This window comes from Nicotiana sylvestris, chromosome 9 (genome assembly GCF_000393655.2).
Source record: "Nicotiana sylvestris chromosome 9, ASM39365v2, whole genome shotgun sequence".
NCBI lineage: Eukaryota > Viridiplantae > Streptophyta > Magnoliopsida > Solanales > Solanaceae > Nicotiana > Nicotiana sylvestris.
Genome location: NC_091065.1, coordinates 24,036,910 through 24,061,042, shown reverse-complemented (window position 1 = coordinate 24,061,042; position 24,133 = coordinate 24,036,910). Strand labels below are relative to the sequence as shown.

At 35.6% G+C, this 24,133-nt stretch overlaps 3 protein-coding genes across 3 annotated transcripts; 2 read left to right on the top strand and 1 right to left on the bottom strand.

Annotated features, from left to right (window-relative positions):
* The first annotated feature begins 102 nt into the window (after positions 1 to 102).
* Positions 103 to 7,619, top strand: LOC104224160 (sm-like protein LSM7). Its single transcript, XM_009775747.2, has 6 exons — positions 103 to 283; positions 1,820 to 1,894; positions 2,263 to 2,344; positions 3,099 to 3,170; positions 6,680 to 6,732; positions 7,180 to 7,619. Exons 2-6 carry the CDS (start codon positions 1,892 to 1,894, stop codon positions 7,267 to 7,269), a joined length of 300 nt encoding a protein of 99 aa, XP_009774049.1. The 5' UTR covers positions 103 to 283; positions 1,820 to 1,891; the 3' UTR covers positions 7,270 to 7,619.
* An 864-nt stretch (positions 7,620 to 8,483) lies between these two features.
* On the top strand, positions 8,484 to 13,854 carry LOC138877342 (uncharacterized). Its single transcript, XM_070156945.1, has 9 exons — positions 8,484 to 8,771; positions 9,779 to 10,606; positions 10,712 to 10,915; positions 11,105 to 11,236; positions 11,319 to 11,424; positions 11,513 to 11,593; positions 11,864 to 12,260; positions 12,368 to 12,494; positions 13,788 to 13,854. Exons 1-9 carry the CDS (start codon positions 8,484 to 8,486, stop codon positions 13,827 to 13,829), a joined length of 2,205 nt encoding a protein of 734 aa, XP_070013046.1. The 3' UTR covers positions 13,830 to 13,854.
* An 866-nt stretch (positions 13,855 to 14,720) lies between these two features.
* Positions 14,721 to 15,701, bottom strand: LOC138877341 (uncharacterized). Its single transcript, XM_070156944.1, has 2 exons — positions 15,392 to 15,701; positions 14,721 to 15,163 (listed from the first exon to the last, which is right to left on the bottom strand). The coding sequence occupies exons 1-2, from the start codon at positions 15,699 to 15,701 to the stop codon at positions 14,721 to 14,723; spliced, it is 753 nt and encodes a 250-aa protein (XP_070013045.1).
* Positions 15,702 to 24,133: the final 8,432 nt, after the last annotated feature.

Sequence of the window (24,133 nt, the reverse complement as noted above, 5' to 3'; positions counted from 1 at the left end):
GTAATTAGTTTTCCAAAAATCATCACAAAATGAATACTTTCCTAAATTCCGTACTTCTAGAACCAGATGCACTAGACAAAACGAGAAAGAGGAGTAGCATTAGAAATAGAAAAATTATATGGACCCAAATTTGGGCTTTTCCTTCTTTCTTTGCTTTCCATAGTTCGAAAGGCCAAATCGGACCCAAATTATATTATTTCCGCCCTAATTTCAAAATTAGGCGAAAGTTTCTTCTTTCTCACCACTTCTGCTCAGAACTTGCTCTCTGCAGTGTAATCGAATTGTAAGTTCCTCTCGCTTGCTCCGTTAATATTTCTTATGATAAGTGTTCTCCTATGTCTCTCTTTAGATAAATATTTAAAACCCTTTTTTTCCCGATGATTCGTAATGGTGAAATACTAATTTAAAATTGGAGTGCAATGCTTCTTGTTTGCTCCCATGGCGTAAAAAAAAGGTTAACTTCGATTCCTAGTTGTTTGCTTCCCGTGTGATAATGCCTCCAAATTTTCTGAAAATTTCTATTAAGAAAAGAGAAAGGGGAAAAGACAATTAAGCTGAATTAGTTATCATTCTACTAATAGGGCAAAAACAAAACGTTTTGGTTCTATATAAACTGTTGAATCCACTTTACATAATGAAGATTCTAGTATAGGGTTCAAATTTAGGTTTAGGTCACATGTTCAAATCCTAGGCGTGACACTCTTGACTCCTGATATGCCCTTTGAGTGTTAGTAACCAATTCTCTGAACATTTCTATTTAGAAAAGGAAAAGGGGGAGAAGACCTTTAAGATTAATTGTTTATCATTCTACTAAAGTTCTAGCATAGTAGATGAAAGTCATTAATATCAAGTCTCTACAGCTTAAAGAAAATCCTTCTAGTTATCCAAATAAACGAGTTCAATTTTTAACTTGCTCAAATCTAAGCGTTTTACATATTTGATTAAAAAGTACCATTTAAGCTCATACAAGTCCATAGAAACGGGTCCTTGAGTTAAGATTACTATGTTAGAGAATTAGGCCGTCAAAGTCTTTAAGAAATACTCCCTCTGTCCCAAAAAACAGCATGATCACTATTTGGGGAGTCAATGTTTTCCTCACAATTTTGACTCAAAGCAAGTGTAATATTTTCTAAATATTAATTTAAAAAATAATAATACAACAACAACAACAGCCCAGTATAATCCCACAAGTGGGGTCTGGGGAGGGTAATATGTACACAGACCTTACCCCTACCCCGAGGGCAGAGAGGCTGTTTCCAGGAGACCCTCGGCTCAACACAGCGATAAGAGACGATATATTAGTATTATCAATAGACTCATAATAAAATAACATAAAATAACATAGCATAACATAAAATAAAAATAACAGCAATATAAGAAATATAGGAAGTACGAAAAAGATGGAAGATATAATAATATCCAGCAGATAAAGCCCTGCATCAGTAGCTGACCAGTGGCATCCTAAGACTAACTCCTAACTGGCTAGTCTCACTCTAGTGCGCTGTAGAAATATTCACAACTTCCCCCTAGCCTACAACCTTAATGCTCGACCTCCACAATTCCCTGTCAAGGACCATGTCCTCAACTTATTATTATTAAAAAATAATAATAATCAAGAAATTAATGTCCAGATTCATCTTCTGTGTGCTGACTCTCATACTCAGAAGTCAAAACTCCTACATTCTTTGTAGGACGGAGTGAGTAACAATTTTTCGTCTATTAAGATAGTTATTTTTGGAGAATAGCTTTGTTTCTTCTCTAACAAGTAATTTTGCTGGCCTGTCTACTCATTTTTCTACTTCATGTTTTTCTATTGCAGCATATAGCCACCTTGTTGTAGCAAATTTTTGCCGTTAGTTGGAAAACATAAACTCTTTAGGTGCACAGAAGAATGGTAAGTTCTCATTTACACCATAATCTGTCCTTCCTAAGTTGATCAGGAGAAAAAAAGTGAAAAGGACCAAGAATCAGCATTAAAGTAAAAACTTTCTGGTATTACTTACTTTAAATTTTTTTTTAAAGAAAGTTGGAAGCTGCCTAGATATCCTACGCTGGTATAGAAAAGAGAAAGGAAGAAAAAGGACTAAAGTATTTGTTGATGAGACAGAGGTCAGAAGGTTAAATGTTACCTGTTAGTAAAGGTGCAGTGCCATCTATTGTATGCATCAGCAGGAAGGAAGAAATGTGTGGCCATAGTTTTTCTTTTCATTTTTTTTAATTGCCATAGTTGCTTCATACAATTTCTTGTTTGTGCTGTTTCAGTCTGGCAGAAAAGAAACTGTTTTAGATTTGGCAAAATTTGTTGACAAGGGTGTGCAGGTCAAGCTTACAGGTGGTAGACAAGGTGTGTCATACAATCTCTTTTTGAGTGGTTTAGATATACTTAAATCTAGACCTATATGGGCTGCATTTAAATCCTGTGATAAAATATAGATGTAAGGCTAGTTATTCGTACATTTTTAACCCTGTCACCAAACCAATTCGTTCAGTTATTGATGGCTGGAATATTTGGAAACCAAGTAGCTTATGTTTCCCTGAAGGTTAAAGGATGCAGGTCTGATCATGCCAAGTTTGATCCTTTAATCTAATAGGGCCCCGCGTTGGTAGGAGTGTATGGATTGTAGTCTCTTTAAAAATATTTCGGACAATCCGCACCTCATGAGCTAGCTTTTGGGTAGAGTTGGACCAAGGTCCAATTTTTTTTAACAAAGACATTGACCCTCTCAATTAGACCTTGTTTTGTGAAGAATAATCTCTGTTGGTTAGGGAATCGTATCTCGTCAGTAACCCAGTCAAGTGTAATTATTGGAACTTTCATCGTCTCAATCACACTTTTTCATGTTAAAACAACTTATCCTTGTCTTCAGCTAGTTTTCGACTTCCCTTTACCTCTTGTAATCATGTTCTCTTGCTGTAGCTTATGGCCTGGACCCTGCGTGAAGGTGGGATACTTTGTGCACCGCGTTTTTTTTTTTGTTTTTTTTTTTGCTGTAGCTTATGGGGTTGTGTTGTTCATACCTCGCTATATCATGGTCAGGGCTGTAAGAAGCACAAATTACAATTTTTTTCTGACCTGCTAATTAATTCTCTCTTCACAGTGGAAGGAACACTTAAAGGCTATGATCAGCTGCTAAATCTTGTCTTGGATGAAGCCAAGGAGTACCTTAGAGGTAACACAACTACTCATAGCAGTCTTTTAGAGTTTTATTGAGTTCAAAATACCTTTTTTTGGGGTTTCATGCAACTTCTGAAAATCTTATTTGCCTATCATTTGTAACTTTTGAAAATTCTATTTTTATTATCAAGTGGTGGTCAGTGAATGAAATGTATTGTTCCAACTTATTTTTCTACATCAATGTAACATCCACAAGTTCAGTCTTGCCTTTGTTGATACTTTATATTTTCTTTATCATTTGGTCAAGTAGAATTACCTTTTCCTTGGAGCCCCCTTCGCAAAGCTTAGCTTGTACCAAACTCAGATAAAGGAGATGGGTTGTGATAGGTTGATGGCCAGCCTGAAAATAGTCTGCCTGTGATAATCCTATTTAATTTGGGATTGAGCATAGTAGTGATGTTGCTGCTGTTGTCGTTGTTTAATTTTCATTGGGGTGGTGGTTATAAATCCTCTCTTCTTTGTTGCTTGTGACATGTCATCTTTACACCCCTGTAGATATATCTGCTTATGTTCTGAAGTTCCGATATTCTGTTTGTCTTGAACTGATGGTTTCAAGTTTTAATCTTGTAATGCATCAATAGAAATAGAAAGTAGAGTCTTTGTTCTCTAACATAGGAGATGATCAGCTATGCTCATTTTATAGGCTTTAGAATGTTAGTTGTCAGGAAAGTGCATCTGTAGATTGCCGAATGTCAAGTCAAGACTGAGATACTTGGAAGTTGCCCTTAAATAACTTTCCCTTGTTTCAAAATGTGGGTTTCGCCGTAGTTTTCTAAAGGCACATTAAAATCCATTTTAGTTTGCTAAAACTACAAAGATCTCTGTTCTACTTCTGGAATTGCGTTTCTTTTTTCTTTTTCTCTTTCGCGGAAACCGCCTAGGTTCCAAAATCGGATATCTTAGCAATTTATAAATATCAAAACATACTTGCACAGAAAGAGGACTATGGCCACCTTCTGGATTCTACTGCTGAATTTAACAAACTCAATCCTTTAGAAAAGGGGATTATGATTGGGTCAACTATAATCCAATGCCGAAACTAGAATTCCTGTTCCTAATACTTCCTATCTAAATGTAACACTAAATACAGTGTTAAAGTAAGTCTCGTATGAAGGGCTCATTTGCAGTTACACTTTGGTTAACACAAAAAAAGAAATTAAGACCCCTCCTCCTTCATACGAGTATAATCACTTAAGCTTTCAAAAACAAGTCCATTCAATAGGCTTGACTTGACTGACTCTAAAGTTTGACATCGGCATGTTGTCCAACATGTATGTCCCTTTAGCCTCCTTAGGGAGCTTCCCATAGGCATAGTACAAAGCTGTCTCACTACATGTGGCGACCCATTTAGCCAAGGCATCTGATACTTCATTGGCCTCTGTATCGCAGTGTTGATCCTAGAAACCATTCCGGTGCATAATCTGTCGAGTGTCTTCAATTTTCCCTTTTTTTTTTTTGATTTGCACCGGGTGTCCGAGTCTCTTCGAGCCCCGACTATTCCCGGGGTGCACAGGCCCTCGGCAAGGAGTTTCCCGCAAGTGCACCGCGGTTAATTCAGGTTTTACCCAGTCCGATGGCCCTCAGAAATTGTTTGCACCCAGTGGGTTTCGAACTTGAGACCTTGAAAGGGAGCAAACCCCAAGGCTCAAGTCAATTGCCACCAGGCCAACCCCTGAGGGTTTTCAATTTTCCCTTTGAGTTTCCAATTTGTATTGCATATAGCATTCAGCATGTTCACTACCAATTCTGAATCGCACTCCTTAATCACTTTTCTGTAGTCATAATTCCAACACCACCAAGTACCATATCAGGCAGCTCCAGCTTCTGAATTATTATTGCTTCCATTTCTTACAGGGAATGCAACAGCCATAACCATCCCTCCACATTTATACTCAGCATCCGCTTCTGCACCCAGCCCCATCTCTGGCCATTTAATTCCCATCAGTATTCATTTCAAATTTCCCTTTGTTAGGATACTTACATTTCACCTTTATAGTGGTTAATCTTGGTTTAAATGCTTCCACCACTTAGCAGATTTCAAGTCAAGGTATGATCCAAATAATTCTGGGGAATTTCTTAGTTAGCATAGTGCTAACTTGAAACATGATCTGATGCTTCATGTTTGCCATTGAAATTTTGGTATTCCCCTATCATATCGAGCATCGCCGTTTCAAAATCTTCCAGCAATAAGTAACGGAACTGCGTGTAAAATCAACATATGCATGTGATTTCATTGTTTGGCACTCTACCAATTCTTCAAAATGTCCCTGTGATGAATGTTGACACAGTTCATTCCCAAGGGTCCAGCAAAAAAGGACCACCGTTTCTTTAGCTGTTTCACCTTCTGCAAAAACATGTGAAAGAGTCTCCCTCGCTGGAATTGCACTTAGTTTTGCATAAGCCTCTCTTGCAAATGCATAAGTTCTTTACTTGTTAAAAATTGATGGTCTCATCCGATATCCTTTATTAATGTGTTGCAAATATACTGCTCAATTTCTTAGTTTACTAGTCTTTAGTTAGGGGGTTGGTAAATATAAGAATGTCATTGCTCTATAGTAATGAAAAAAATAAGAGGGATGTCAGTGCAGCTTTATCAAACTGAAATGTTGAAGCAATTTGCCACTGTACTCTGCTCTAGTTTCGTGTTGAAAAATAAAGTATTTTAGCACTTCTATTACACCTATATTATCATATTTGGGTAGCCCTAAGCATCAGAAGAGATAAGTTGCCTCTCCTGCCCTCTTACTAAGGATTCAGAATTTGCAGTGTTGCCCTACACTTCCAAAGCACTGTTTCAACTTAGTATTGGGTCATATCTTTTTACATGCTGCATTCATGCGTCTGCTTTATTTGTCAGAGTTTCATGATCTATGTAGAGACGAGCCACCTCCTGCCTTCTTTCTCTATGTTGCATCTGTGGGTCGCAACCGTTAATGTAAAAGGAGATTACATGCTTTGCCAGTTTGTGCTTCTTCAATGGGAGCCTGTTATTGAGAACTTCATGTAAACTTAGTCTATTTTGAAAAATTTAGTACAGTTTTGTTTATAAGAGCTCTTGGTTTGATCTGGCACATGAAACTAGTTTGCTAATGTATCAAGTTTAACTTGGAGTATTTAGGGTGAATTTGGTAATTAACAACCTTCGAGAAGGAATAGATAATGCACAATTCATTTCTAAGAAGCAGCCTCCGACGCTGCGGGTTTGGACCATATTTTAACTAATTCTCCTTTCCTTTGGGAAATGAATGCTTGCTTATTCTTGATGTGTACTTGCTGGAGGCAAATCTAGCTGACTTCACAGATTGTCATCCCTTTCTCCAGATTCTTTATTTCAGTACAATGGGACAGCAAATTATTTTACTAGTTATCTTAGCAGCTATTCATCAAATTGATCATTCTAATGTTTCCAGAAAAACCAAGGTTACCTTTCATGGGACATGTTAATCGTTTTTCTTTTAATCTCTTTCATTGTTCAGTTGATGATTTCAAATTGTTTTGCTGTAGATGCTGATGATCCCCTGAAGACTACCGAGCAGACACGAGCTCTTGGCTTAATAGTATGGGTTCATTAATTATCATACATATGTAGTAGTTTTCTGCTTTCCACTAATGCACATAATTTGCAATAAGCTTTTCTAAATGCTGCTTATATTCAACTACTGGGACCATCATTAAACACACTTGTGAATTTCTTGCGTTCTTTTTTTCCATTTGCTTTTTTACCTTTTTAACAGTTTGGGGAGGGCAGAAGTTATACATGAGAAGTCATGGCATTGTTTTCCTAAATTGTTTTATCAAGTGTTCGAACTGCATTAAAACAATTCTACTGTTATCTTGAATTTTGAAGTAGTTACTATGCTATATGTCTCTCAAAGAATATATGCCTTTCAAAGAAGTGCCACAACTTTGGTTGAAGAATTTATCACAGCTATGGTAGCTAATGTGGACGTTAACATAATCTGATCACTTTCCTCTGCTTCTCAAAGCGTCCCTTTCTTGTGCAGGTCTGCAGGGGTACGGCAGTAATGCTCGTGGCTCCAACTGATGGTACAGATGAGATTTCCAATCCTTTTGTCCAGCCAGATGGGGCATAGACGGATTATCATTGTTATTTCAATTTAGCCAACTGTAATGCTGTAAACAGTGCATCTTTGCCTTGTGTTTGGCCCACCTAGAGTTGGTTAAAGACGTCTATATACTTTCAGTGAAGATGGAACAAATGCCTGGATTAGTCTGTTTCTATGCTTGAAATGTTGCACCATTCAGAGCGTTAGTGTTCTATTTCTATTCGAGCCGACCTAGAATGATGCTTCAAAGTTGAATTGGAGATAAGTTCACGCTATATGGAAGCTCATCTGTAATTTATCCATTTCCTTTGATGTGAAGTGATTTTAGTTTCCTATTTGCTATATCAACGTCATCGACTTCTGTTTTTTTTTTTAAATTATTGTTATTATTTTTTCTAAACATACATTTGGACTGTTTCCCAATTTGGCATGTCATCCTGTAGGGGTCATATTAATTTTTTCTTCGTATTTTACTTGGCTAATCTTAAAAGCACATCTCCTCCCGCGCCGATAAAGGAGAGAACAAAGTTAACGACGAAAGAATGAACAATCTGTTTTCCTCTGAATGACGGCGTTAGTACTACATTCTTTAGAACTAAACGGTCGTGTATTCCTATTTTTTTCCTGTAATAATGCCATTTGGGTTGTTTCCCTTATAGAGATAAAATTGGACAATTCCTCGTGTTCTAGGGAAATGGTTATCTTTTGTACACGTATTGTTATAGTTTTTATAAAGGGATTTTTACCTATCTATACCATGTATCAAACCTTATTACCCTCAATGTTTAAGGTTTGTGTTTATTACATTTAAGCATACCAAATTACCATTTCTATACCATAATTCAAATTAAGGGTATAATTATTCCTTCATTTATTTTAGGCGTGATTTTAGGACTGTATTTTCACGTTATTTGGTTTACCCGCCTCTCTCTCCTCCCACACCCCCTACGATTTACCTTCAGTTAATTCCCCCCACCCCCACGATTTACCTTCAGTTTTTCCTCCATTCTCGTACAATCTCTTCTCACCCACAATTACCATCACTTTCTTCTCCACTTAATTACCTTCAGTTGATAGTATCCCCCACGATTTGAATTCACTTCCATCTTTGTCTTCAACTCCTAAATCATGAAAAAAACCAACACTCCCCAAAAAAATCATCAAAAGCTATATTAGCTGATATTCCAACCTTTGATTTGGGTGTTTTAACACCAAAATCACCACCAAAAAACCCACAATCGATGCATGCAAGTGAACAAACTACTGGTATTTCATCTCCTAGACAAATTCGTGCGGAAATGAGAAGCAAGCATTTGCACGATGTTGATGTTGGTGGAGTTGATAAACTAGTCGAGAATCAACTGAAACGCAAGGGGAAAAAGTTGAGTGTAGATGACGATTTTGTAGATGATTCTCCCAAAGTTCCATCTGTGAAAAAACACAAGGTCTCTTCTTCTTCATCAAAACCAAAGAAGAAGAAACCCTCAAAAAAAGTACCAAAATTGGTTAAGGAAAAAATTTCAATAAAGGTAAACACTATTTATGTTTCCTCACTGTTTTGTAGTTTGATTTTGGTTGTAAAAATCTGTTGTTCAAGTGTTAATTTAGTGTTCAAGTGTGTTTTGGCCAAATGTGGTATTGTCCTAATTTTGTAGATTATTTTTCGCAATTTTGTAGGTTTAATGGAACTGTGATTATTAGACATTGTATAACTGTAGTTAGTTTGTAGTTGATTTGTAGTCTGATCGTTAAATTGTAGAGATGGTATTTTTCATTGCAACCTGTATTGCTGCTACATTTAACTTCATTCTAAATACAATTAATCTACATTTTGTGAGTTACTTGAAGTAACTGTTACATTCTGTAGATAATGTTTACACGTGCATTGTTCTTCTTTGATTGTTCAAGTGTATTTTGGTAAAATGTGGTGTTGTCCTAATTTTGTAGATTCTTTGTCTCAATTTTGTAGTTTAATTGGAACTGTGACTCTTAGACAGTGTATAAATGTAGTTAGTTTGTAGTTGATGTGTAGTCTGATGGTTAAATTGTAGATATGATATTTTTTTATTGTAGCCTGTATAGCTCATATATTTAACTTCATTCTAACTACAGTTAATCTACATTTATGTGAGATACTTGAAGTAACTGTTTTGTAGATTCTTTGTCTCAATTTTGTAGTTTAATTGGAACTGTGACTCTTAGACAGTGTATAAATGTAGTTAGTTTGTAGTTGATGTGTAGTCTGATGGTTAAATTGTAGATATGTTATTTTTTATTGTAGCCTGTATAGCTCATATATTTAACTTCATTCTAACTACAGTTAATCTACATTTATGTGAGATACTTGAAGTAACTGTTACATCCTGTAGATAATGTTTACACGTGCATTGTTCTTCTGTTATTGTTTTGTAGTTATAGGTGTGGGTAGGCTATTCTTCTTCTAGTTATATTTTGTATTTGTCATGTAGTTATATGTAGATTACTGCTTCCTTTTTATGCAAACTACTAATGTTCATTAATTTTATATTTTCTACAGAATGGACCTTACTTTGCACAACAAAATATTGATTATGGTGTGCTTAGATTCCACAGTTTGTGTGATCCTAGCATACCTAGCCAGATACAAGCTTTACTCTCTCCGAATGCTTTAAGGGTTTTCAGAAAAACTTGTTTTAGTTACTTATTAGGTCTCCCCACAATCTGTATGCAAAACCAATCACTTCATCTTCTGATGAAGTATGAATTGACAAAGTCTACTGACTCATATTTTTCAGTACTATTTAAGGGTGAAAAATTGAATTTTTCCTTGAGAGAATTTGGGTTGATAACTGGTCTTAATTGTGTGAATAAGTTTTCAGACTATGGTTACACTTCCACCTATGTTAGCCCTTTAATGAATACATATTTTCCGAACAAAGAAAGGGTTGAGAAATGGCATTTGAAAAATGTAGTGACTAATAAAGCATGGGCAAACGATGTGGATGCGGTGAAGTTGTGCATTCTTTATATGTTGGAATTTTTTGTTTGTCCTTCTGATAAAGACCATGTGACTTTCATAGACAAGTTTATGTTCTTTCTAATAGAGTCTGGTAATTTTGAGTCATACCCATGGGGTATCAAATCCTTCAAGCAGGTTATTGAATCTGTCCGACATCGTCTTAATCCCCATGTACATTCTTATCTGATACGGGGATGCTCATTAGCCTTGCAAGTGTGGCTATATGAGTGTTGCTCGTCCGTCAGCACCGAGCTTGCTACGAGATGTTCTGAATCTATACCTCGCATTTTAAGATGGTCAGCTACAAAGGGGCAGATTTGGTTAACTGCAATTGAAGAGAAGATGATCAAGCCTGAGTGGATCAAGGTATTTTTTTCCACTTTTGTATGATGCTACAATTACATTCATAATAACTACATTGAATCTACATTTTTTTTGTCACTTGAATTAACTGTTATTTTCATCATTCAGTTCACAAACATGATTGAATCTGGAGAAGAGCTTGGAGTGCTTAATCTGCCAGACAAGATTCAATATGAAGATGAACATGGTGCTCAACCATCACATGTTCCAACTGCTGCTTCTCCATCATTTGAACCCAAATATACAGATTGTCAAGAGGACATTGAATCTGTCAGTAGCAAGCTCATGAAGTTGGAAAAGGGGATTGTGCAGGTATTATGAATAACTACAATATATTGACATAATTTGCTACATTTTGACTTCATTACATAACAATTATAGTATGTTATACATTGTAGTTAATTTGTGGTATAAATCTATAACAATTATAGTTTGTTGAATTGTAGTGTAACTGTAGCAGTTAGAATAAGATTACCAACTAATTATATATTTAATTTTTAGGTTGATGTAAAGTTAGATGCCTATAGGAAGGATGTTTTTGAGGAACTCTCAAGCCTTCGAGAGTTCATAGATCAATCTTTGAAGGGTGTTATGAATGTGATAAACAAGAGGTTTGATTTGGACGAGTCAAAGGTAAGAATTTACATATAATTTTGTACTAAGACTAATTAAGACATATGAATAAAGTAGTCTCAAATATTCCCCAAAATTGTAGTTTGCTGGTAGTTCAACAAAAAATAATTACCAACATCAAGGAGAGAACAACCAGCAATTCCAGTTCAATGCTGGTGATCAACTGCATGGAAGCACAAGCAATACAGGTATCTACAAAATTCCTACATACATATCTACAAATTTCAAGACAACATTATTTAATTATACTAATCATTTTTTTACTATGTGTTGCAGCTACAATTTCTCCAGAACATTTTCAACCACATGTTGACTTATATCCTGACTTCCAAGAAGCAGCTGAGGCATATAAAGCAGGTACAGAACCATTCCTTCATTACAATAAGGTTTTTATGCAAAATTTTAATAATTTACACCTTAACTACATATTCCTACATATATCTACAATTCTCATTCCCAATTATTCATTCAAGCTGATGTTTCAGCAGAACATCTACAAGGAAATATTGAGGAAGAATCAGTAATTGATGAAGTGGCTGAGGCACAACAAGCAGGTAATATATTCTCTATATTCTCTATAACTTCATAATATTGTTCATATCTACATAGATCTACACTTATCTACAGAAGGTGAAGTTCCACAGTCGCCAATTTACGGTGTGACTGTGACTGAAGTTGTTCCTGAAGGCATTGATAAAAAAGTTGTTCCTGAAGGCATTGAAAACAAAGGTTTGACATTGGATGACTTTGAGCTGCCAGAAAACTTATCACAGTTGGTCATGTATGGCGAGCCCATACGAGATGAATCAACCCCTGTTCATCCCGGTAGAACCAGGCAACCGGGAAAACATGCACGATCACCTTTCACATCTTTGTATAGTTCTGGAGGCAGCACATCTGTTGGACCTAAATTTTTTTACCTCAAGCACCCCTTCACAAGTGTCATAGGTGAAAATGTAGATCCTGAATTGACAGAAAGGTTCACCAACTGGTTATACATTCGTAGTGATAAAGTATCTAGGAGGTATGAATGCTTCATTTTACACTGTCTGTTCACCATTTTTATACTTTAAAATTGTAATTCATTTTGTAAATTTTTTGTATTTGATCATCTTTTTTTTGTTATTACAGGAGGAAATATTACTTTTCCAAGAAGGATAACCAAATCAAGCCTTGGTTGGATTTTGGTTGTGAAAAGATTGATAAGAAGGACTGGTTTTATGACCTTGCTCACCCCGGACAAGTCATCAATAACACAGTAAGTATAAAGAACATAATCATTCACAATATCTGTTTTGTCTTCAGCTGTGTAGTGTAATTGTAGTTTATTTTTCAGCTATGATGTGTAATTGTAGTAATATTGTAGACAACATATATATGTTACTATATTTATGTCTCAGCTGTGAAATTTTGCTTTTTATGGACCTTATGTATCATATGTGATGATGATTGTATGTACAAACTGGAATTTTGGTACTTTTGACTGACTTGGAATCTCCGTGTACCACAACTGTAGTTACCTTGTAGTAATATTGTAGAGCTTGTGATTGTGCCTATTAATATTAACTGTAGGTTGAACTTGCTGATTATTGGGAGCTTAAGTTAGGTGGTATGTTTCATTTGTTCCTCTGTATAGTGAATAAATGTAGACAGTGCATAAATATAGTTAATGTGTAGTTGTTTTGTAGTCTGATGGGTCAATTGTACATATAGTACTTGTTCACTATGGTTCATACAAACTACAATTAAATTACATTTTGTGAGGTACTTGGACTAACTGTTATATTTCTGTAGTTATAGTGTAGCTAATTTGCAGCAATCTGTTAGAGTTTTTAATAAATTCAAATTGTAGTTAATCTGTAGCTGTCTTGTAGACAAGTGTGGTTACACCGTACCTTATTGTATATGTTTATTCTATTTTGGCAGCACATTGATGTTATTATGTATTATCTGCGAAAAAGAGGCAAATATGGCCCCAACAATAATACTAGGTTCACAACCACGGATTGCTTGTTCAAGACAAAGATTGAAAGAATCTATGACAAGTTCATAAGTTCTCCACCGGAACAAAGGTATTCGGTTGTTAAACCCGAGGATGATGTTGGAGAATATATTCTTGGGTACAGAATTCTTGCTAATGTTGCCTGGGATCTTGTTGACTATGTGCTCATACCTGTGAACCTTGTAGAGAACTTCCATTGGTTGTTGCTAGTTTTTGACATAAAGGACAGACAACTTTATGTTTATGATTCCATGGTGAGAGCAAACCGTCATAAAACAGTTGAGACATTGGTTGACAAGTTTTCAATCATTATCCCTCTGTATTTGTCATGCACTGGTTTCTATGGTAAACGTAAAGACATTAACTTCAAGAGCACAAAGGCATACATCGAAAAACCAGTTACGGACCCCTCTTGATATACAATGGATGGTTGCTGAGATTCCACAACAAAAGGAAGGCTTAGTGTAAAAAAATAATCTCCCTTTCTATATGTTTAATTTTTTTATTTTAATCATTTGTTATATAATGAAAAATTCTCATCTTATGCAGCGATTGTGGTGTATTTGTGGCTGCATTTGCGGAGTATGTTAGCCTTGGAGATTTGGCAATCCCAAAGGAAGATCTTTCTGATATTGACCAACACCGTAGACGCTATGGAGCTCTACTGTGGGACTATGCAACAAAGAAGCAAGAAGATGGGTCAATCAGTGAGAGTGAGGTTACTGGCAGGCTAGCAAGGAGGAAGGGTGCTCCGGCAAAAAACGAGAGGACTAGAGTGCAACGAAAGAAGAAATAGACTATTGTGTTCCTAGTTTGGTCTGTGAAATTTGGTAGTTGAATTGGAAAACAATGTAGGAAATATGTCGTTTTGGTTTTCTACAACACTTTTTGTTGATTACATTATACTCGAGTACTCTGATTACATTTTTACAGCAACAGCTTTGTCTTACAATTTGACTTTAATCTTCAAGTTATTTTTATAAATACCTTCAAGTGCCAAGTAATATCTGTATATAACTGTCATTTGTTACACAGCAGAAAGATAAAATAAATACAGGAATCATATAAATAATTTAGCCATCTTTTATCAACAAGGTTTATCAAAAAAATTCAATTTATCTACATTTAAACTACGTCAAACTACATTTTAACTACAACTCCTCTACATATGAATAACAGGACTACAGTTCTAACACAGTTAAACTACATATTCACTACAATCTGGATACAATTTACGTTGAATGCATTCTTTATTAATATCAGTTTTTTTGTATACAGTAAATATTAAAGTTTAACTATTCTATAAAAAAAAGACAACTTTAGATGCTTGACAGAATACATAAAAACATAAATAGTGCAGATACACAAATTGATGTTTATACTTCTTATTCATCTTCAAAAACTTAAACAATTACACAAGAAAATCCGATAATTTGAGCTCACTAACATTTATTTTGAATAACTATTCTAACTACATGATATTCATTTCTTTTTCGGCGCATTCTTGCAAGTTCTTTTGTTATGCCCTTCACCTCCACAATTGCCACATGACACCTTGTATTTCTTTGACTTTATTTCATCAAATGTTTTATATCTTTCCTTGTGAGGTCTCCCTGGCTGCCTTTTATCTCCCGCCGGTGGCTTTACTACCTCATCCAAAATATGTTGTGGCACATCCCATTTGCCTTCATCAGGAAGAGGATTTACTGGCATTTCATAGGTAAGCAGAAGGCTCTTCCTTGTGTAATACGGAGAGCAATAGTTTTCGTATGTTTCATTCCTATGCCTTAATGCTGCCAAAGCATGCGCACATGGAAGTTCATCAAGTTGGAATTGTCCACAGCTACATTTCTTGTTTTCTAGACACACAATGTACCGCTTCACACCATCTAAACAGTATGTATATGATCTGTTGAAGCCCTCATCTACAATTGAAGTCCAAACAGAAATAATAATACATCAATCATTAAAATGGATTATCAACAATTTACCTACAAATCAACAACAAATATATTACAGCTCATCTACAAACTATTATTACCGACAATTTGACTACAGTTTAACTACAATCTGAAAAAACTGCAGCTAGTACTTTTTTGATTCTACTGCACCAAAAAAAAAATATCTTACCCTTAGTTTCTGAGATAATGTACTGTTGTCTTCCAATTCTTTGTTGTATTTGTGACCAAGGTATGTGAAAGTACCCTTTGCCTTCGATAACTTTTCTTTTGTCCAACGTTCAAGAAGAGTCCTCATATACTCAAATAGATCAAATATTGGAAGCTCTCTTGCATCTTTTGTTACAGCATTCAACGACTCGGCAATGTTTGACGTCATAGTAAAAGTTCTATTCACCGTTGCATGTACTCTTGACCATCTATGATAGCCAATATCATATAGGTAAGACTTTACACGCAGGTCTACCTCTTCAATCTTCAACATCCTTTCATTAAATTCATCCATAGTGTATGACCGTGCTGTAGCAAAGTACAATTCATGTAATTGTAGATGTCCCTTCTTGAATTTTGACCTTATATTTGTCCATATATGCCACATGCAAGAGTAGTGTGCCAATCCCGGATAGACAACTGATGTTGCCTTTCAGTATACTCTCATGCCTATCTGAAACAACACACATTGAAGGTCTTTCACCATATGCCTCCTTGAATTGCTCAAAGAACCACTTCCAAGACGCGTCGTTTTCAGAATCAACCACAGCATATGCCAAGGGAAAAATAGTACCTACATTTTTAAGACATAAAATATGATTAAATAACAACTACAATATATATTGAGAAATATAGACATGTTAACTACATTCTTTTATATAACTACAAAATAACTACAACATAACTACAATTTAACTGCATTTTAAAGACTGTCTACAAAATAAGTACAAAATTATTCCATTATTTACCTGCTGCATCCATGGTGCTTGCTGTCAGCATAATCCCCCTGTAGGCTGACTTTAAGAATGTCCCATCAACCACTACTACCGGCCTACAATGTTGCCAACCATTTATTGATGTACAAAGAGCAACAAATGCGTATAAGAAGCAATTATCTGCTGCCTTCTTCAATTTAACAACAGAACAAAGATAATTCTTCTCAAAAATATAAAAATATTTGGGTAATTTGTTGTAGGAGTCACACAGATTCCCTCTCAAAAACTGTAAAGCTTTTTCCTTTGCTCTCCATGCTTGCATGTAGCTTAGGTTCAGTCCATGTTCGGATAACATGTCAGTTTGTATGTCCTTTGGTGTGTAAACAGTCTTAGGATCACAATACTTTGGAACGACCATGCTACCAAGTACTGCTGCAGTACGTTTGCGCTGTATGAATGTTTCGTCCATTAGGCAGCATGTGTGTTGACGGCTGAAACTTCTTATCTTGAACATTGCCGAATCATTAATTGACGTTGCCTTGAAATGCCATTTACAGCTTTCAGCAACACATATAAGCCAGTAGCTACAAAAGAAATACAATATTTACACAAATTTATGAAAAAACTACAATTAACTACAAACTGACTACAATTTAACTACAATTTATAAAACCCACCTATCTTCAATCATACACTGATTTTGTTGATATATTATCCACAAATAACTACATACCTTCTATGACTAGATCTTTTTACTCTGAACTGGAACTTGTGCATCACTGAATAATTCTTCATTGCAGCAGCTACTGTTTGCTTGTCCTGATAAACTTGTCCTTCTTCAATATATGTTTGCGTAGATTCAGTTATTATTTCACTTTGATATTCCTCTATAGCTGGTGAGGATGGAAATTCAAGTAAGTTTAGGGATCCAGACGAACCTGCAAACAATAAATTCATAAATGTAGTTTCTATGTAGATAATTTTGAAAGCAACATTGCTTTATCCTTTTCAGTACTATGTGAGCTTTGTAGTTTAATTGTAGGTAATTGTAGTAATATTGTAGATAACATAGTAACACCATAACTCTCTGCAATGTCGAATCAAACATACCTGCACTGGTGCTTTCATTGTTGATTGCCAATTCCATATTGAAATCTCTTACGCTTATACATAAAGGATACGAACCTAAGTTTTTATTCTCCTTTTTGGTTTCCATGTAAGCACGAACCCCCATATCATTCCTAATCTCCATTGGAGGACAATTCTCGTTCACAATGTATTTGATTTCTATAATTTTATCCGATGTATCAATCGATAATTGTTCTGCAATTGTAGAACTGAGAATTCCGTAGTTTGCATTATCATCTACCACAATGGCATCAACTTCAAAATCTCTAAATCTGCCATAGTTATCCCAATTACCATTCGATTTCAGCATTATTGGGATTTTTGACATGATTTCGTGTAGTTGATAGGAAAAAAGACGAAGAACAGATATAGTTTCTACAATTTGAGTACTGATATTCGACGAAGAGCAATTTTGTACAATTTGAGACGAAGAACAGATATAGTCTCTCTTCAGTAATTGTACAATTTGATTGCGTTTTTTGTTGTAGCTGATATCAACAGAGATCTCTTTCTGTTGAGGAAGGAGAGAATTACGCAACTGGTGCCTTCATCAGGAAGAGAGATTTATTCAGTTTCAAAATTCGAATAAAATCCTTGACAGAATCACATCAGATTTGGTGCCTTCATTTTAGGGCTTTTTTAATGGCAAAATCTACCTATTTTTGGATTGGTATATAATTTGTAGTAAAAGTGTGGACTACATGGGTAAATAACAAATTATGAACATTTTTGGTAATAAAATTTGATATATGGTATAGATAGGTAAAAATCCCTTTTATAAAACATTGACTGCTGTCTTTATTTAGAATTGGACTGGCTTGGCTCCCTATTTTTGCCTTCAAGCTGAATTTCGGGTTTTCGTCATTGTTGTACTTTAAAAAAATTAATAACTCACCTCGTTCTCTGAATGAGGATTAATGTTTGTTTATTTTTAGAGTAAGTTTTTAATGATCTTTCTTTGAAATCAAACTCGCCTGATATGAATGGCGCTAAAAGTATAAAAAAGAAAAAAGAAAAAAAAAGGAAAATAAGTAAGATGGTAATATAGTACGTTTAGTTATCTATCTAGTATGAGAGACCTTTAGTAAAATGCCTTTTTTTTTTTTTTAAGTCCAACGAATATATTTTAAGGACTTTTTCTTTTCATATATTTCTCTATCATATGAAAAGGAAATTTACGACTTTCAGTTTTAATTAGTTTATTTTATTTCATTGACAAATGATGAAAAGAGCATATTTTATAGTATTTTTGCATATTAATTCTTGAGTGATTCGCGGGAGATTACTTGATTTTTGAAGTGAAATATGCTCAATATGTGTTTCTTATGTGTAGAAACGAGTTTGGATGATAAATGATCAAAAGATGAAAATTTGACACAAACAGGAAGAGATGGAAAGAACTGAGAGCTCGTCCAATCTCGTGCGTGGCACGAAAACGAACGCGAAAAAGGAGAAAACTGAAGGCACGAAACAACGAAGTGAAGAGAAGGCACGGATCGCTCGCGAACTAGAAAATTGTAAAACCTGAGTCTGCATCCATCTGCGCGCGACACGCGAAGGCAGACATGGATTCCAGCTCTCCTATCCGAGATTGGATTGTATTGGACGACCCTCCACCCTACCTAGGTCATATAAATACACGCTAAACATGATTTTTTACATAATTTTGGAGGAGGATACACTACATTAGGGTTACACAACTGATGATAGGCTATAATTGCGTATTTTAGTCGTTTATTACTCTCTAATTTACTACACTTTAATTGAGTTTGAGCTTTAATCGCTAGTATTTTGCATTAATTGTGTGTTTTATGCCTTGTAGAAGTGATTCCGAGCTATGTAGATATTATGAAATGAATTCAAGTGATTTGGAGCATTGAAGTCTTAGTAAAATCCCAAGGAATCAAGCCGGGATCGTGTTCGGGGATCAACGGATGATAGTTAAGAACGAAACGGAGAATCGAGCGGGCATACGATGTATTGTCTAGTAAAATACACATAACTTTTCACTCAGAACTCCGTTTGGACTCCACAATATATTGTTGGAAAGATATTTGAAAGAGTTACAACTTTCATGTTTTGCATTTTTGTGAATTCCCACTACCGCGGCACGTGGTGCGGCACGCCTGTGGAAATTTCTTGCACCCTATCAGAATCAACAATCTGAACTTTCCCACTGTCGCCCCCACATGGTGCGTCGCCCCATGCGGTGCGGTAGTGCAAATTTTACAGAGTGATTATCCTATTTCGCGCGGGAGAAGGTATTTTCATCTGGGTCCGACCCTACTTGGTATAAATACATGTAAAAATGCTATTTTAAGAGTTGGGCATACTTTTGACATAATTTAGACCTATGGAGAGCACGGAGCCGCTGTGGAGACCGGAGATTGGACCTAAGGAGGAAAGAATACACTAGGAGCAAGGCGGAGAATTCTTCTAGGAGTTTTTCACTTCCTTCTTCCTATTTTCATTATTGGTTATGAATTTTAGTATTGTAGTTACACATACTATTATGAATAGCTAATTTGTTATCTAGGGTTTTGATGGAACCTGTTGAAGGATGATTTTCTCGTTATATTAATATAGATTTGCTGTAGTATTATCTCTATTTGTTCAACTATATGCTTATTGCTGTTGATTGAAGGACCCTCAATTAGCTGTTCCTATTTAGTGTGCGTTACTCGGGAGAGAGTGTATATTTAGGTAGTTGTTGAACATCATCACTCCTAACGTATATGAGGGATCAATACGAAGGGTTTAAAGGTGGGAGCTGCAATTAAAGCTAGCTAGCGTAATTCGGGAGAATATCTAGTATATTGTTGTAATTACTCGGGAAAGAGTTACGACGATCATAGTGCTCATGATCAATAGAGAAGACTTAGGTAAATTTATAGAAAACGTAGCGGGAAAGATTCCGACAATTTGGGAAATCATAACTGTAGGCCTCCTTAATCTTTTCTCCAACCCGTAGTATCTTTAGTTGTTAATCTACTAATTTAATTATTTAGTTAATTAGATATAAGAATCCTAATATTTATAACTTAGGAATTGTTCGAGCTTGTCTTCTAAGCAATATTGAACAGTTGTAGCTAAGTCTTAGTTCTCTGTGGGATTCGACTCCGGACTTGTAAACCGTTTTTATTTGCAACGATCGCTTAGTCCTTTTTATAAGGCATAGTTGGGTGTGATCAAATTTTGGTATCGTTGTCGGGGAACTAACGGTATAGTTGTAGGTGTACATATTGCTAGGTTTCAAGTTTGAACTTTTATTTTATTTTTTAGTATTTGATTTTTTTATTTTTATTTTAGTTTATTTGAGAAACATGGCTTCATGGAATTATGAGAATTTTGATGTTAGTAATTCTACTTTTAATCCTCCTTATGCATATTGTGAAGGAAATCACCCAGGGCAAAATTATCAAAATATTCCCGAGAGCGAGTTTTATGCACCAACTCAATCTTATGTGTGGAATGTGTGTGATATGTATGGTCAAGATGGTCACTTTCACGATTGTGCTTATATTTCTTACCTTCCCCCAACCCCTTACTTTGATGGTTCTTTTTTTTTTTTTGGTGAAGTTAGTAGGAACATAGAACCCAGGGAAGCTGACCTAAAGAAGATCGAAGATATGTTAAAGTGCCTTTTGGAACAACATAGTAAATTACAACTGTAGATAGAAAGGCAAGAGGAAACTATTCACAACTTAAAAGTTCACGTGAGTCAACTGGTTGAATATTTTAATGTTCAACAAGCCAATATTGTAAATAGTATCCAAGAAGAGCGTGAATTAGATACAAAAATTAAGGTGCTAGTGGACAAGATCAGAGTTGAACACCAACGATCAATCAAACTAGATTTTGAGGATGCGATGTCGTAGAAGAGATACTAGAGACAATCAAGGATATTTGGGATACATATTTAATTGACTCTATTGTCATTAGTGTTGAGAATGTAGACAGTCCCAATGTTCATGTAGTTGAGCGCATTGGTCCACATTCCAAGCATTTTTTCACATTGTGTTTGGATGATAATATGGAAATAGAGTTGTCCGAGCCACTTGAGGAGTCAAGGAATGAGGAACAAGGTGCTTACATTCTGGAATTCTTCTTGCCAGAAAGTTGGGATTACACATCTCATCTAGAGGCCAAGAAGTGCAAAATACTACATTATTTTATTGGGCCAGTCAGATTCGTTTCACCACCCCAGGAGCATGATCATAAAGCAGAATAAAAACTAGGGGTCCAATTCATAAGTTCAAAGTGGAGGCAAAAAGTGATTCGCGTCGTGTCGCGACGTTAAATCAAGCGCTTGTTGGGAGGCAACCCAACTTTACTGCTTTCTTTTATTAATTTTTTTAATTGTATTATTTTTGTAGTATCGATTTTTGATTTTCTAGGAGCATAAGTTGCCAAACTATTGGAAGGATGCAACATCAAGCTAGATGGTTGGAACTAAGTGTGAGGTACTTGCACGAAGGATCAAGCCTGAGAGAAGTCTGAGTACCCGCCTAATTGTTATGTATCATAGCTAACCTCTTTGAGCCTATAATCATGTTTCTTTGGCAACCAAATTACAAGCCGTACCCAATTGTTTGAATTGACCATATATTTGAACCTTTCACCTCTTATGAGCACTTGAATTGTATTTGTAAAAGTTAAAGTGTGAGGTTGTTGATTTGGCTTTTGAGTGGAGCTAATGAAATAAGGAGAAAGTTGCAGTGTGCTGAAAAAAATAAATAAAAGCCACTTGAATTGAAAAAGAAAAAAAATTAGTTGTATTGTTGTGAAAAATAATTCTTGATGGTGGTGGCTAGTGATATACTTGTGCTTAAAGAAGTATGGAGTTAATATATATTGATGTGAATGTGGAATCATGGTTTGACATAAGTGTGGGATTTGAATATTAAAGTATATGTATTAAAGTGCTTAGGGAGGTGTAGTCACTCTTATATCCAAATGTATCCTACCCGACCCTAAGCCTACATTACAACCAAACAAAGTCCTACTTGATCCTAGACTGAATGGGGTCGATTAGTAGTAGTACACTACGAGCAAACCTATGGTGCATCTTTTGTGGCATATGAATGTCGTTTATGAGAGTGAGTGAATTCTTTCTATCTTGAGTTCCTAATTGTTCTTAACTTTTATATTGTGTGGAACTACTCTCTTTTGTTGTATGAGGGCACTTGATTCATGAAGGAAATGTAATATCAGTGACCTCTATGTTAGAGTAAGTGTGTGAGTTGTGAATAATACGTAGTACTTGTGAGTCAAATCTTGAGGTGACGATGTTATGCTTTTGTGCTTAGTCTATTTTAAATATTATGGGTGTGATGAGTTAGGAGAATTATTTAAAAAGGTCGTGTCTATATAAAGTGTAGTTTGATTGCTTGAGGACGAGCAATGGTTTTAAGTGTGGGGTGTTGATGATAGGCTATAATTGCGTATTTTAGTCGCTTATTACACTCTAATTTACTACACTTTAATTGAGTTTGAGCTTTAATCGCTAGTGTTTTGCACTAATGGTGTGTTTTATGCCTTGTAGGAGTGATTCCGAGCTATGTAGATATTATGAAATGAATTTAAGTGATTTGGAGCTTTGAAGTCTGAGTAAAAGCCCAAGGAATCAAGCCGGGATCGTGTTTGGGAATCAACGGATGATAGTTAAGAACGAAACGGAGAATCGAGCGGGCATACAGTGTATTGTCTAGTAAACTACACATAACATTTCACTCAGAACTCTGTTTGGACTCCACAATATATTGTTGGAAAGTTATTTGAAATAGCTACAACTTTCATGTTTTGCATTTTTGTGAATTCCCACTACTGCGGCACGTGGTGCGGCGCGCCTGTGGAAATTTCTTGCAGCCTGGCAGAATCATCAATCTGAACTTTCCCACTGCCGCCCCGCATGGTGTGTCTCCCCATGCGGTGCGGTAGTGCAAATTTTACAGAGTGATTATCCTATTTCGAGCGGGAGAATGTATTTTCGTCTGGGTCCGACCCTACTTGATATAAATACATGTAAAAATGCTATTTGGAGAGTTGAACATACTTTTGACATAATTTAGACCTAGGGAGAGCACAAAACCGCCGTGGAGATCGGAGATTGGACTTAAGGAGCAAGGCAGAGAATTCTTCTACGAGTTTTTCACTTCCTTCTTCCTATTTTCATTATTGGTTATGAATTCTAGTATTGTAGTTACACATACTATTATGAATAACTAATTTGTTATCTAGGGTTTTGATGGAACCTATTGAAGGATGATTTTCTCGTTATATTAATATGGATTTGTCGTAGTATTATCTCTATTTGTTCAACTATATGCTTATTGTTGTTGATTGAATGACCCTCAATTAGTTGTTCCTATTTAGTGTGCATTACTGGGTAGAAAGTGTATATTGAGGTAGTTGTTGAACATCATCACTCCTAATGTATATAAGGGATCAATACAGAGGGTTTAAAGGTGGGATTAGGAATAATGAAACCTTGGGTGTCAAGTGAGCTGCAATTAAAGCTAGCTAGCGTAATTCAGGAGAATATGTCTAGTATATTGTTGTAATTACTCGGGAGAGAGTTACGACAGTCATAGTGCTCATGATCGATAGAGAAGACTTAGGCAAATTTATAGAAAGACATAGCGGGAAGGATCCAGACAATTGGGGAAATCATAACTCTAGACCTCCTTAATCTTTTCTCCAACCCGTAGTATCTTTAGTTGTTAATCTACTAATTTAATTATTTAGTTAATTAGATATAAGAATCTTAATATTTATAACTTAGGAATTGTTCAAGCTTGTCTTCTTAGCAATATTGAACAGTTGTAGCTGAGCCTTAGTTCTTTGTGGGATTCGACTCCGGACTTATAAATCGGATTATATT